Source organism: Lonchura striata, chromosome 1 (assembly GCF_046129695.1).
Source record: "Lonchura striata isolate bLonStr1 chromosome 1, bLonStr1.mat, whole genome shotgun sequence".
Classification (NCBI taxonomy): Eukaryota; Metazoa; Chordata; class Aves; order Passeriformes; family Estrildidae; genus Lonchura; species Lonchura striata.
Window position 1 is genome coordinate 111,395,583 of NC_134603.1, and position 15,937 is coordinate 111,411,519.

Sequence of the window (15,937 nt, forward strand, 5' to 3'; positions counted from 1 at the left end):
AGCCCAACGTTTGGGCAGCTTCTTGCCCCAAGAAGGGGGAGCTATAATTAGTTATTCCTATGTATTTGCTTCGTTTTAACTGATAGCTCCAAGCTGCTGTAGTGCTGCTTGGCCAACATCCAGTCTTCAGCCGTGAGACATCTGGTAGTTGATAGCAGGGGCACCATGAGAATATGGGAACATCACCCAAAACTCTCAAGGAACCCATCCCCACCAATGCTGCAAAGGAGACTTCCATGCTGGGGTCAGAGCCTGCTCCCACATGCAGCACATCCCTCCCCAGACCCTCAGCCTGAGACCTGGGCTTCCCCAGAAAGATGCCAGAACAGGACAGCCTCCGATGGAGCTGCAGCAAATACCAGCTGCCTGCAAAGGACTGGAAATTCCCGGTGAACCCTACTGAGGTGGTTCTCCTCACCCTCAGCCACTGAGGTGCAGGAACAGAAGGAAGAGGTTGGGAAACCATCATTTCACAGCCTAAGTCCTCTTACTATGGACTCTGGGCAATGACAATCATTTTAAGTTTAGGAAAGACTCGACTCTGAGTGTTGCTTAAGATACTGTCTTTAATCACTGAAATCACAACAGGCCAGTGGCTTCGTTCTGCTACTGATCTCCATTCTTTATAAATACTTAACAGCACAGAAGAAAAGAGGGCTGTGTTCACAGGAGGCTAAGGTTAGTTACACCAGCACAAAACCTAAAATACTCTCTGCCGGAGCTGAGCTTTGAAGGAAACATAAAATAACTAGTACCATTCAGTATCGTTATGCAGGCTCTGGATTTGCTTTCAGGATCCAGAAAGGCAAAGCCTGGGGGTGTGTGTGCCTGGGCCCCTGCCTGGCTGTGCTCTGCAGACCTGCTGCGTGGGGAAGAGGGTTGGTGCCGACAGGGCTGGCAACTGCAGCCCAGTCATCCCTCTGCCAGGGCCACAGGGCATTCCTGCCTTTACAGGACTTTTTGCCGTGTATTTGCACGTGGGGACAGTTTCTTCCCATCTCCTGTCGTGTCTGAGTGGGTTGCAGATGCACTGCCACACCAACTTCTGGCTGCCCTGGAAAAAAGCAAGGTAAGGATTTTTATTGCTCAGGAAAATGTTGCTTCTCCTTAGGAAAAGGGTGGGTGAGCAGTTCCAAGCTCTCTCAGTTCGTGACAGGAAGATGTCTGCCCAGTCAGCTTCAGTGAGGACAGCCAGAGCTGCTGCAGCCAGCGAGCAGCAGCACACAGAAATGGAAAAAAAACCAAATGCATGCACAAATGCTGTGCGATGAGAGATGAAAAGCCCTTCCCAGCTTCTCCCAATGGCACAGGCAGTCACAGGATGGGGGAAAGGGATGTGTATCTGGTCATAGTCCTTCCCTGCCTGCAGCTACTGACTCCAGGGGTATTGCCCAGTGATGAAGCCTGGGTCAACTTGGCATTACATTGACGCACATTAAAAGGCACCTCCAAGCACTTGGCATGGGCACAGAGGTGTGAAAGGCAGGTGTGTCACAGGCACTACCTGCCACACATCATGTGCATGGACACAACTGCACACACCACCCCAAAAGTGAGCACACAGCAAGTAGTCAAGGCTCACATGGGATTTTTTTATCCAAGAAAAAAGATAATCCTTTATTTCGAATGGCCAGCCAGACCCATGCCAGCTCTTGGACACCCAGTTTTCCCCTTTCAAGGCTGCCACATCACACCTGATTGCTGATGAAACTCCATCATTTACAGACTAAGCAGCTATTCACTTTGTAGTAAAAAGGTCTACAACAAAACCAAAAAAAGGGCATTTAAACCTTGAAAGACTTGGAAAACATTTTAAAAGCCCCCAGATGAAATTCAGAAACTGAAGAGCCACAGATCTTTTCAAATGCTCCTTACCAGAGCGTTAGAAACTGCTGTTCCCTGTGTTCTAACATCAGGGCAATTTCCAAATTGCTTTAATCACAGGTGCTTCTTACACTTTAAATTACACAAAAATGTCTGCTGCTTCTGTAGCTGGGACTTTCTCCCGGCTCTTATGCAAAAATCCCTATTTAAATGAGTTTCTGTATTTTAAGCAATAGAAATTTAACAGCATGATCTGAATGAAAAAATCTTTTAAGCTCTGATTCCTGAAAGCAGGCTTCAGGGAATTCACTTGAATAACTATTTGCATGAGAGTTACTCATTAACAGCACAATGGGACTTCCAAGGGTCCCTTACTTTAAAGACAGTCAAAAGAACTTGCTGGGGGAGGAATCAGGACTAACTTTTCACAGCATGTTTTCATAGCTTCTTAATAAATTAAAAGGCAACAACGTTCACGTGAACAGCAAAACCCAATGAGATAGGTGGAATTTAACATGTTTTTTGAAATTCTTCTGAAGAGGACACAAAGCCTCATACTTCCAGCTCCAGTGCTACTTCTCCCTTTGGGGGAGCTGCCTGAAGGCAGGCAGTGAGGGCTTGCAGCTCCACAGATGCCTGGTGGAGGGTCAGGAGAAGGTTCCCCTGTGCAGAATGCCCCTGCCTCCTGCTGCCAGGCAGCTGCAGAGCTGGGGAAAATCATCATCAGACTCAGACACTCACAGCCAGGGAGAAGTAATACTGAGCTTAAAGGAATTAGACCTCCCAGAGATACAAGCAGTGCAAGTCAGCACACACAGGGGTGCAGGGCAGTGCAGTAGATACTTTAGCTTCTAAACCACAAGCTCACAGGCTCCTTTTTTTCCAAGAGCTTCACACTGTCACTCCCAGCTCTTTTTAAATACAGGAAAGGATAGTGTTAGCATTTAATAATTTATAGGGGACCTTTAAACTGGAAGTAGGGCAGCCTTCGTTTCCCCAGTGCTGAGAGATACAGGATGGCTGACAGGAGTAAGAAGACACTGTGTGGGAGCAGAGGCCAAACTCTCTGGTAATGCAAAGAGGGCTCCTGCAAGACATCTTGCCACGAACTGCTGCCCTTGAGGCTTTCCATGAAGGAAAATTGTCCTTCTCCCCTTTCCCTTCTCTCCTGCTTATTTTGGGGTTTTGGGGAAGGCTGAAAGAGTGAGACAGAAGTTTAAATTGCAGTTTAAAAACAAAATACCAGTCCCAGTAGTGTTTTCAGATCTTCATAAAATTAAGGCCAAAAAATGTGCACAAGGGCTTGATCTAAAAAATCAAGAGGTAGCAAAAGCATGAACTACATAGCAGCTGGTCTTTCAGAGACAGCAACAGATGACCAAAGCTGGTGTCTGCAGCTCAATTGAAAAAAAAAACACTTTGATATCTCATTGCCTTCACTGCCAAAAGCAGCCCAGGGTGCAGAACCACCTACCCAGGACTATGTGAATTATTTACTAGGGATTGTGAGCTGGTGTTATTTTCCACTTCAGTCCCTTCAGACAGTCCTGAGATCACCTGGAACACCCCTCCCTGCTCCAGCCTAGCTGTGCTGCAGGACACAAGCTGATGGGATGCACTGGGATGAGAGCACTATGGGATCTGCCCTGGATGTTGCCCTCGATATATCTTGCTTACATTTGTGTCAGATTCCATTCCCTTCCTAACCAGCTAAATTTAAGGCTCTAGGAGGGCTCACATATTTGGGGTCAATTTTACCTCCTCTAAAATCACAGGTAAAACTCTCAGAAGATATATTTCACAGTGCTAAAATGCCCTCCCTTGAGCTTTCAGTCGCTCACTAAAGGGATTCATGTCTCCAGGAAAAATGGTGCTGCAGAGCCAAGCTACACCAAAGCTCTGGATGGCTTCTAGGGAAGACCAGCCTCCAGCCCCAAGCTGCCATCCCCATCCTGAAGAGCAGTGGAAACAGGCAGAGGCACTTGCAGTGAATGGGGCAGAGGGCTGGATGGTCAGTTGGCACCATGAAACTCCATGCCAGGCCCACCAAGCTCCCCGGGCTGGGGCAGTTTCACATTTCAGCCAAGGCAAGATGACTTACTAGCACAAAGACAGGCAACTTGCTGCTACCTGACACCTGTGCTCCTCCAGATGAGTACATGTTGCTGTCTGACCATATCAAGTGAAGTTCAAGCTACATCCATGCTATTGGAAAAGAGGTTTGGTTGAACTGTAAAGGGTTTTCAGCATGGGAACCTTTTGGGTGTCCCAGTGCCATGGCTCAGCTAATTTATTGTTATTTCCACACTGAAAATATCTCCAAGAATGTCATCCCATCCTTTGCCAGTCAGAATTTACATCTTCAGCATAGATACATGAGGATTTAACTAATTTTCCACACAAAGAAAGAACAGTTAAGACTCCATCTGAGACCTTAAATCAAGAACTTTTTGTTAAACAAAAGTACCAGTACATGAGGGCCTGCACAAATTTGACTATAAAGTTGGGGGGGTTGTGGGGGGGAAGGGGGAGGGTGGTGTCAAGACAAGAAACAATTTGCCTTCTTGCTTTCTCAGCAGAAGGGAAAGTAAGGGCCAAACTCTCCAACCCCTTGCTCAGACAAGCTGTTATTATTCAATGGAGTAAATCTGTTTATGCCAAGATACTCATCTGAGTTCAGGTTGTGGAGCTGGGCTCTAAATCCCTGTGTGACAAAGCCTTCATAACAACCTCAAGTTTGCTCCCCAAGCTCTAAATAAGCACCACTATGAAGTGGCTTTGTGCTGGGTAAACACTATGAAAAGGAATAGCCAGGCTGAGGCCTGAGCTGTGAGGACAAACTGGAAAACTCAGGCAACTGTTCGTATACGGAGAACTTTTTTCCAAAGGGAGCTCCGCAAGCAAGTATGAGGGTGGATTTCCCCCATCTCCACTCTTTCAGCATCCCGACTTTTCCTTTCCAAATATGATCCACTGTTCAGACTCTGACACACGAGCCTGGGCCCCAAGTCATTGCAGTAACTTAGCCTAGCTTGTTCCAGTTTTTTGTTCTGTTTTTAATTGGATGTTGGCCTCCAGTTGCCAGACAGCACTGCCTGGTTTGTGCTTGGAGTTGGTACTTTTACAGCCAGACTTGATACTGGAGTTCAGGAAATTAACTGAAAGGTCTGAGTGTGCCCTTTTGCACAGACATTTTTCTTTTCCTAAAGAATTAATAAAAAGAGAGTGTCTGAAAAGCTGGTACTAATAGGCTGGTGTCCTTCAGGGAGCCTGATGAAATGTGCTTTCAGGAAACAGTAGACTGATGGGATATCCCTGGTAAGCAGGCAAGCCAGACTCTGGCTTTTTAATTGTGTACAGCATGACCAGAGTTCATAGGCATGAGAGCAAATTGTGCTTTCACTGAAGGATCTTCTAAAATGAGTCCAGAGGAACCTCCAGGAGGCAGAAAAAGACATGTAAATGTAAACTGATCAGTTTAGTTAACATGCCACATTCTTGGTCAAGTAGATATGGTTTGATGCAGCTGAAACCCACAAGCATACAAACTTGGTGAATCCAGCAAAAATCTCTCATATCCTTTGACAGGAACATTGCTGACTGGTGAAAAACATGCACAGGAAATCAGCTGAAGGTGGGGAGAGGGAGAGCATGTAACAAATCTTCTGTCCTAGCTTTCCAACTCTGGCCACGCTGACTAGTAGTGGTGCTGGTAGGCAGCTGCTGGGGTCGTGCCATTCTCTATGTGTTTCAGGTGACAGGAGTGACAAAGCAAATGTTCATCCAGTGGGTAGCAGCGATGTCCATCTTCATCGTTCAGTTCCATCCCACAGTCCTGCAAAGAGAGGCCATGCAAATTATTAGAGCTTGTGTTCATCATTCAGTGTCAATTGGGGTCTGGCTTCTAGGAAAGTGATTTTGTGACAAGGACAGATGACACCCAGCCAACAGCTCCTTCCAAACAGGTGCAGCATGTACCACAAGAAGAAAAACATCTGACATAGGAATTTTGATGGGCAGCCTTATACAAATTTGTTTAAAACAGTTTAATAAACTTTATCTTTGTGGTAAGGTGCAACCTCTGTATTTTAAATATGCTTGTGTCTCCTTACACTGCCAGGTAAGATTCACCTCTTCACATTACAGTTGTACTGATGTGAAATCAGCTTGTGGAGTCAGGGCCTCTTTTCACTGCATTATAAGAACAGTGAGAAAAGACAACTATTTATTTTAATTCTCAATCAGAAATATGGTAGCTTTCTGAGAAGCCCTGCACAGACGAAATAGTTTTTAAGAGCTGGCACCTCCTGGAATTTTTTCTTGTGCAGCCATATCCTTTCTCCAGCCCCAAACACACATTCATTTCTCATGAGAGTGAAGGTAACTTATACCCCATGAGATCAGTCACCACTTTAGCATTTTTCAACAATCTGACTTGGAAATCAGATACACTGATGTGATCTGGAGCTCAAGGCTTCAGAGGGGCATCAATAGACCTCACTAAGTCACTGTGCTTCCTGCATTAACGAATAAACTGTCAAGTTTGAAAAGCAATAATTAACTTGTTGCCCATAACTTTACAGGTAGCAAATGAAATTAGAAACACATTGCTGCAAAAACTTTTGTCTTCAATCTGGAAATTTCTCAGTTACTGACAGAAAGGGTCTCACACTGAAAGATTTGAATTGCTCATCTACTGCTGCTGTAAGGCAGGAGATGTATTTGCATCTTAAAAATAATAACAGTTATGACTATTAAGCGCCTACTCCCTGAGAAAGTGCTGACCTACCTCGCAGTGATAACATTCCACATGGTAATCCTTGTCCATGGACACAACCCGAATGGTCTCATCAGACCCCTGTGAGCATTTGAGCAAAGCAGAAATTACAAAGGATTACAGCAGGATCAGACACATGCACTCTGTAGATTGCTTCCTGCAATAAAATGAATGTGGAGGAAATGCATTTGGGCAGCTGGCTGGAGACCACAAATAAATCCTACCACTTGCAGTTATTTTTATAGTAAAGCTTCATCACTGACTGACTGTAGATATCCTCTAAAATGTGACACAAGTAGTGTAAAAATGTTTTCTGTTTAACAGTAACATCTATCAGATATCACAAATTAATGACTTGGCAATTTCAGTAGATCACATTTTTCAGCATTGTAAATCAGTTTTGTCTAAGATTCATCTCCAAGTATTAAAATGTGTTTGTCCCAGAGTAGTCACACAGAGGACATTCATGAGTACCATCAGCATCTATTGACATAAAGGAAAATTCTGAACATAAAACCAGCAGCAGCATAATCCTGCAGGAGATGAAAAAGGCAGCCTGGCCAAGGAGGAATAAGCTTCATCACTCAACAAAAGAAGGGTCACATCTCAAGAAGAGTGCATGAACTTAGACCAAAGGGCTGCACTCTGGAGGAAGTGACCACTTCTCTCCATCCAGAAGCACATTCATCTTGACACATGGTCAAGTGTGAAAGAGAGCAAGGCCTGACACTCCCCACCAAGGGGATATGGAATAAAAGGCTCTCACCTCAGAGGGCAGAATGGGAAGTCCACATGCTGCACACTTTGGAGCTAAAACTCTGGAACAGCAACAAGAAATTGAAGGCAAGTTATGGATCAACATAAAAAGAGAGGTCTGTATGTTCTCAGTGATAACCTGAAAAGCTGCAGCTGTAAATGACTTACCCACAGGAAAGCCTTGCATCCTGAGATCATAAATTCATTTTAACATTTATCTTAAGTAATGCTTGGCACACGTTGCTTAATCAGGCAAAAAGAGACCTTATATTTTACAGTTAGTGCCAGAAAAAAATACAACATTTCCCTATAAAATTCTTGGCTGCTACTGAGAGATTTGGAAAAGAAAATGAGAAGGAATGGAGCAGGACTGTCCCCAGAAAAATACATTTAAAAAAATGGCAGCCTCTGGGCAGAAAACTTCTGAGAAAATACCGCATGACTGCACAGCTTCTTAAGGCCTTATAACACAATAATTAATTAAATTAAATTGCAAGGAAATATGAATTATTTCTGAATAATGATGGTATACAGGGGCACTAATCTTGGCAACAGGATTGTAACAGCTTAGTCTTGGCACAACACAGAAGAGCTCCAATGACTGCCTGAGCAATACTTAATACTGTTCCTGCTCAGAAAATGGAGCAAGAACCAAAGCAAGCCAGAAGGACACACAAAATGTACGCAGCTCTAATACCAAAGCTACCAGCCAAGCGCATGGCCATTTTATTTTAATGTCTAAATAAGAAGTGATTTTGAAGTGAACTTATCAGTTGTTTAATTTAGAACTGGGTAAAAGTTTTACTTTGCAGATTCAATGGTGATTCCTTAAAAGACAAATTCAGGCATTCAACTACTCAAAAAGTAAATCACATTGATTTCCACAGGCATTCACAGGCTTACCTTAAAGCAGACTAATTTTGTACATCACTGAACACTTCAGGAACACTATTTCTCACTCTCTGCTTTGCAGAAGGGGCAGCTGAAGCCCAGAGGTTATTTGGCTTTATCAGACTTACACAGGAGTCAACAGCTGGATAAGAGGAGAGAGGAGGAATTTCTAGGGTCTAGCCCCGTCCTCAAAACTTCTAACCCTGCCCCTATTTTATTAATCTGCATTGCTAACTAGCTGAAAAGCTAAATTAGAGGCTTGCTGCTTGGAACATCACTGCTGTTTATTTTGCCCTTACTTGTGGTAATCTCTGACACAGTAGATTTTGTTTTCAGAGTCTACAGTGAATGGCACACCGTCCAGACACTCATTGCAGATGACGCATCGGAAGCAGCCTGGATGATATGATTTCCCTAGAGCCTGCAGGATCTGCAACAGAGCAAGAGAAAGGAAAAATGCACATCAAGAGCCAATAAAGGTGAAAATTGTAAACACATAGCTTTACACAAGATAATGCTGTATATTTATCACCTGGGCTGTGTCTTTTTTCCCCTGTCTCATCTGAAAAATCAGTTAACAAGGATGGAAAGGGCAGCTGGAATCAATATATGGCACCTGGCTCTAGAGATATTAATTATTTTCATGGGTACAAAAACAATTTAGAGACTCAGTCAAGGTGTTTAGCATGACAAATGATAGAAGTGACAGAATTTAAAGGAAAGAAAATAATTTCTGAAGTCAACAAGTAGAGAATACTTAGCAAGATCACAAGGCAAGATGTACCAGCCAAACAAAAGAAATACACTTTTATATTCTTCATGAGAAGTTGAAAATAGTATTATTGCTAGGTTTTCATAATTCCTTACATATCGAAGGGCTTTGTACTCGCTTGCCTGGCTTTCTAATTAGCACATTCTATGGAAATTGTGTTGAACTCGACAGCTGCAATTCACTACCTGGAATACCATGGTCCGTCAGTAGAAGGATCAAACTTCTGAGTAGGAAACAGCTTCCAATTGTAATGCTTTCCAGTGTAAGCAGGCAAACAAAGATAATTAATTATAAGCATTAGAAAATGTTGGGAGGCATGCTGTGAAGCAGAAATTCCTAATTTCTTTGCCTCAGCTGTAGTCTTATACCCACCAACTATACCAGTCTCCCTCTGAATGTCCTTTAACTCAATGCTGACCCCCACCCCATGCACATCTGGAATAGATGGTACCTGCTGTAGGCTAATCCTGCTTCATAGATCTAAACTGAGGACTGGATCATACACCCTGGGTCAAACCAGCTCCTCCGAGTATTGCTACCCACAAAAAACAACAAGGAAGTGACTTAATCCAGAAGACACATGGAAAGCCACAGCTTGACTGCAGGAAAGACAGGCTGAGGGAACTGCACTGATGCTTCACAGCAAGGGAGCATTGCAAAGCCACGACACTGCTGCGCAGGAAGCATCAACAGGATTACAGATACGCTGTCCAGAAGTCCAAAAGGGATGAAAGACCTGGAAGCTCTGCTTTTCACCACACTCTGAAAAAAGGCAGAGCAGTGTCTCTGCACAATATACAGTAGTGTGCCAGATTCACTTCCTTGAAAATATCAACAAAAGGCTCAGTGGATTTTCCTTCTGATACCAGTCTTGCACTAAGCAAACTACCAGATGATAACAAACAGCATTGGATATAAATATACTTTGCTTTTGATGCATTCTTGTAAAAAGCTGTGGGAGTTTTTTTCTCCTAAAGCAATGATCACTTACCATGTCCATTATCAAATGACCACAAATGAAACACCTGTCAGCCGACTGCTGGAAACCAGAATACTGCAAGGACAGAAAAGAATTAACTTAAAATTTCACAAGACCACTCAAGCATAAACAACAGTGTACTGTGGAGTCTTATTTGCATATTTCTTATTGGTCCTTTTTCTGTGCTCCTTAGACAGGAAAACTAAACTTTCCAATGCTTTTTTCGTTAATAAAGGTGTGGATGGGTTTCCAGATGATATTCTATCTATAATTCTGACTGCCTAGTATCAGAATGAGTACAAGTTCCTGCAACTTCCAAGTCCAAAATTTAACTTTAAAGTATAAAAACAAATACCATAAATGCACATGCAAATAAGGCAGTTACTAATACGACTCATTTACATGCTTCTTTGACCACAAGAATCTACAAGACAAGAACCTACTTGCGTTTATCACATATTTATGTCACAGTATCTGTATATATAGGCTTGGAAAGCCAAGTTTTTATTTGGTTACATGGTTATAATTCTGTTGAAGCTTCTTTGAGGTCAGTGGTACTGTTCCAGTTCACTGTTAGGACAGCAGTCAAGTCTGGCCCATAGCAACTTTTTTCCTGTTTTTCCTGAGATTTGTTGGTAAGGAACTGTCTGTCATGTCCATGACATGCACCTTGGGCACAGCACATCATCTGTCTGAATGAAGGAAATGCAAACTTGGAAAATGAAATACGTTAGGTGCATTTAATGCTTTTATTTTCATCCTATGTAGAATATACTGAAGAGAACAAAGAAGATGACCTTACCCCTCTCTGACAGAAATCCCTAGGATTCACCAATAAGTAAGCAAATACAACTTTTTCCTGACTCAAAGAAGGCTTCATCTACCAGGACTCAGGGGCAGAAGGGTATATGGATTTTTATTTGCACCAGCCAAGGAGAGAACTGCGGGGTTGCTTCATGCTTAGGTACACTCACACAAAATCCATTCAGAGCAACAGAAAGCTATCCATTAAGATATCCATTAGGTGAAAAAGGAAAATCACCCATTCTTCTGTAGCCGTTCATCTCACTCCTGCATTCTCAGCATGGCCACAGAGACAATGCTTTGAAGGAGCCATCACAGGAGGTTATGGCTTCAGGTAGGGGTGTTTGCCACAAAACCAGGGGCTGTCATTCAACTACCTCCAGCACCACATGTGGGCAGCTACCATGGCTGGGGCTGGCCCTGGGAAAATGTTGGAACAGAAGGACCAGGCAGGATGCTGGACCAGGAGTGTGTGAAACGTAGGCAAAGCTGACAGGCAGAAAGGCTGTGAGTCTGCTGGTGACACTGAATGTCTCATCAAAAGAGTCAACTGGGTGCTTACCAGGAAGTCTTCTTCACAGAACACCTTTCCATTGACAAAATAAAAGGCTTTTCCTCTCAGCTTTCGACCTAAGGAAAAATCCACAGATAAGACAAAGATCAGCAGTGAGCAGGGAGAAAATGGGATCAAAACCTGGCTGCTGAGAAGCAGACAACAATGAAAACATCCAAGGACAGATGTCACATAGCTGGAAAAGAGCACCTAACCCCAGCATCGGTCTTCCCAGACATCAGCCTGCCAAACTCTCTTCCACTGGTAGTTGCTGATGAATACCAGATGGTGGATATGGACAAAAGTCCCACGTTTGGGTAGGAGGTAGAAGCTTTGCAAGCTTGGACCATCTCCTGGCAGATGACCACGTGTTGTAACTCTGGGAAGAGTGAGGCAGGACGCACTGACTCATGCTGGAAAACACCCAAGGAAAGGAGTAAGGAGGAAAGAAGAAAGGGCAGAGAGAGAGTGACCCACATTTAATTCCTCAAGATGTCATGACCTTACTGTTTTGCTATGAGCAGCAGCTGCCAGACCATGCACTGCAATACCTGCGCACTTGCTCTGCCCCAGCAGAGTGCAACACTAGAGCACTCAACAAGCTTCTCTGCTACCTATCAGCACATTTGTTAATGCAGCTGCCAACAAAAAGCTTTGAAATTATTTTTAAAAAAATTGTAAAATCCAAATGTCATAATTAACACAAGATGACAAAGTTTTTCCAAGAAAGGACTCTATATATGGAGAAGATTTGTATTTACTTCAGCTTTTGTGTTTATGCCTCCCATTCACTGTCTGTTTTCAGTTCCATGTAATCATGGCAATGTTTGCTCACACTGCTACCACTCCTAAACTTCCCCCAAGGAAGATGGGCTAGGTTTTGTTTGTTTATAAAAAGCTGCTCTTTGCAACCTGGTTTCCTGATTGAGCCCAGGGTTTGAAATGTAAGCCTGGCATTGGAATGGTTCTGCACTGGAGCCCCAAGCGTGGGCCAGGAGACAGTGCTCAGGGCACTGCCCAGGCACAGCTGGAGCAGGACCTGCTGCAGGCTGGCTTTGGACATCTACCAGGCACTGCTGGAAGGAAATTGGTTCTGAGACACTGAGGCTCAGAAGCCTCCTGCTTGACATGTTGAATGCGCCCAGTATCACTAAAAAAAGTGATTGTCAGCTGTGGAGTGTATAAATGTGAACATCACACGGACTGGACTGGGGGTCACTGAACCTACCTGGCAGCCTTCAGCAAAGAACCATGCTGGCTGTAAGGCTTTAGGGAAAGGAGGAAGTCAAGTAAACCCAAGAAACAAGCGAGTTTTCAAGAAACAAGTATTACAGTGTTCTGCATACGCCAGAGGGCACCCTCAGGCTGGGAAACAACTCGTGCTGGTTTCTTCCTCTGCTGCTCTCAGGTTCTCCCTGCCCACTTTAGGCATGGCCTGCCCACAGTGTCTCTTCGAGGTGAGGGAAGCACTTTCTCATCATAAAATTGGGAGGGCAAGATGCAGAAAAAGATCACTTCCCCACGCTGCACTGGGAACTGTCCCAGTGGGGCATCTCCAGGGAAGCTCCAAAGGTTTGCCAGTGAATTGAGCCAGCCCAGCATTTCATCAGCAGACCTTAGTGCCCCATCCATGTCTCAGGCAGTGGGGCAGGTGGAGGACAGGGCAGTGTGTTTTCTCAAGGAACAAGCCCTGGTTTGCATGTACAGGAATTAAGCTGTGGGCATTGCTCAGCTCTGTGTTTACTGAACTAGTGTAGGAGCCTAAAGCACATGGCCCCATCACAGTCCCTGTCCCCCATTCTCTTCTAATCCCTGTTAGGGAAAACCATGTAACCTGAAGGTCAGAGATAATCCAGGGCACCAGCCCACCCTTGCATCAATGCAGACATTGGATTGAAGAAGGGCATGGAAGAAAACCTAACAATCCTGAAAGCATCCCACTTTGATTTTTCTCATCTGCCCTATGTTGCCAAGGTTGCTGAAACTAAAATAGGGCCCACAGTTCAAAATAGAAAGTATCTAATCTGGGACATGTAATCTTTGTGGTTTATAACCCAGGGTGTGTATTTGCATGATAACCCCACCTGTGTGTCTGCCTGTCCACAGGTAATCCTGGCATGCTCACCAGCAGCACCTCTAGAGTCACAGTTTCTGAGGAGGGACAGGAGAGGCATGGGAATATCTGAGATTTGCATCACCTTTGTCAAGGGTGGTCCTAAACAAGTTAACAAGAAGCCTAATACAGCAAGAAGTACTCTTGAAAACCTCCCACTGACTGAAATGCAATACTGGGATTTGGCACTCCCAAAAATGAAAAACAAACAAAACCATTTAACTTTGGTTTTAAATTACATGGTAGCAAGAACTCCAGTTCAGTGCAATGGGCAGGTGCCCAAGTGACTTTCCACCCCCATGTAATGTATCTCCTTAAAGACAAGGTGACAGTGGTGAGAAAAAACAAACATGGGGCCATGCAACGAGAAACACTTCTTTGGATGAAGGCCTGGTGCGTGAGCAGCAGACATTCCAACAGAAGGGATGAGGTTTGGATCACTGCCACAATGCCATTCTTCCATGGTGACAAAAAAAGCATTTACCAGCCATTCTGCACCCAGTGTATTTTTAACATGGTGACATTAGCAGGTTAAGATTGATGGCAACAGACCTTCAGTGAAGGTGCCACAGCCAGCATGCTATATCTGCGCTTCTGCTGTAAGCTTGTTCAGCAGAGGGATAAACCCTATATAAAGGATTTATAATTTGGCCATTGGCATCACGTGAGTCCCTGAAGAGTTGCTGAAACCAAAAGCACTTTGAGGCAGGGCAGGGATGATTTAATTACTTTTATTAGGGAAGAGGTAAGCATTTTAACTAGTTCTCTATGACTCTCTTTAAGCTCCTGGCAAAAATGTAAAAGGAAATTAGCAAAACCCATGAGTAATCAGGCGCTCCTGCAGCAACTGTGGGAGTGGTTCATGCAAACACAGCCCATTTCTTCCCAGCTGCTCTCAACTTCTCCCTGCACACTTCTAGGATGGATTCTCCCAGTGTCTCTTTGAGAGGAGGAAGCACTTTATCATATGATTGGGAAGGTAAGATGCAGGAAAAGCTAGCTTCCCAGGCTGTGCTGGGGACTGTCCCAGTGGGGCTGGGAAGTATATGTTCTTGCTGCAGCCACACCAGTAAAAGAAACAGCACTGGTACTGCCCCACAGTGCAGAGCAGCGTGGGTGTGACTTCTGTCCCTGCACTGAGCTCCCTGCCATGGGACAGTGCCTTAAACTAAACCAGTCCCACTCAAAAGCAATGCTTCTGACTGTGCCCGCAGAGGCTGGCACAGGTTTCACTTAAGCACGGAGATGATGTTTTATTTTCACCAAAAGGAAGGATTGAGAAGTTAAATAGCATATAAGAAATCACATATTAATAACTACTTTCAACTTGTATCATGATGAAATATCCTTTGACAAACCCAGGAATATTTAATGCATGGTTTGCTGCTTTCAGGATCAATTGTTCTACTACATGTCTTATGCTGCTGGCTCCTGACTTTCACTTCACCCTAAATTTAGCTTATCTCACACCTGAAAAGATTCAGACAATTAAAATTCTTTGGTATTTCAACCTTCCTTTCTTCACTTGTTTTTACAAGATATCTTATTCACCTTTTTGACAGGAAGTTTGAGCCCTCATCTTTTACGTACTCCTCATCCCTCACATGTCTGTCTAGTCTGTTTAGCTGTGGGACCTACAGTATGACCTCGAGGTCATTTCGGCACCAATTTCAAAATATTTCAAGCTTAGTCACTAGTGCCTTTGTGCTAAAATAAACACACTTTGCTTAGCAGCTCATAATAGGCATACCATCAGGCTGGACTCCCAGGATGCCAGTGCTTTTGTCCACTGTTTTCTCAAATGATCTCTCCTTTTGAAGACCATGCAGAAAGAGTTTAACCAGGGACTTGAAATGTCCCTGGCAAGGAGGATCCTGAGAGATGCATAATTTCCTTGCTGGGGATTTGGACTTAACTTTCTCTTTTGAAGTTGCTTTTCCATTATTTTTTAAAAACAGTGGGGTCACAAACCCATGTTCAAAGACAAGAGATAGCTCATCAATGCATATAATGGAACAGGGTCCTGTCTGGATCCCAGGGCTCTATGGAGATACACAACCAGGATTGCTGCATTGATGGGGAGGCAGTGTGCAGACTTCACTTATCCCATATCTAAGCACCATGGAACTCCCTGTGGTATCTCCACAGCAGATGGGCAATAATCACTGCTGACTGGCAGCTTCTCCTGTGTCCCTTCCACACTGACAGCCTCTGCTATTACAAAAACCAGTGCTTTTTCAAATACCACAACTGTAAAATAAATTTGGATATGTGCTTACTGATGGTACGTTACATTCAGTCAGCACGTGTGTTTTGGGAGCCCTCTGTGGATACCCTGCTGACAGGCAGTAGGGTGTCCTACCATGTGCAGGAGACAAGGTCAGGCATCAGACCTGACTAAGCTCTGCTTAGCTTCTGACATCTGTCCCATTTCTTTTGGGCACTCTTAAAGCTGGATGCAGCACTGA

At 44.1% G+C, this 15,937-nt stretch overlaps 1 protein-coding gene across 2 annotated transcripts in view; it reads right to left on the bottom strand.

The window, feature by feature from the left end:
• Positions 1–4,346: 4,346 nt before the first annotated feature.
• The window catches only part of LIMD1 (LIM domain containing 1), a 29,517-nt gene continuing 17,926 nt past the window's right edge, over positions 4,347–15,937 (bottom strand). For both annotated transcript variants that reach the window (XM_077786689.1, XM_021547915.3), the window contains 6 exons: positions 11,366–11,433; positions 10,012–10,074; positions 8,548–8,678; positions 7,368–7,419; positions 6,614–6,682; positions 4,347–5,659 (listed from right to left, as the gene is read on the bottom strand). In XM_077786689.1, the coding sequence (XP_077642815.1) occupies positions 5,522–5,659; positions 6,614–6,682; positions 7,368–7,419; positions 8,548–8,678; positions 10,012–10,074; positions 11,366–11,433 (521 nt within the window). In that variant the 3' untranslated portion in view covers positions 4,347–5,521. The remainder of the gene's footprint in view (positions 5,660–6,613; positions 6,683–7,367; positions 7,420–8,547; positions 8,679–10,011; positions 10,075–11,365; positions 11,434–15,937) is intronic.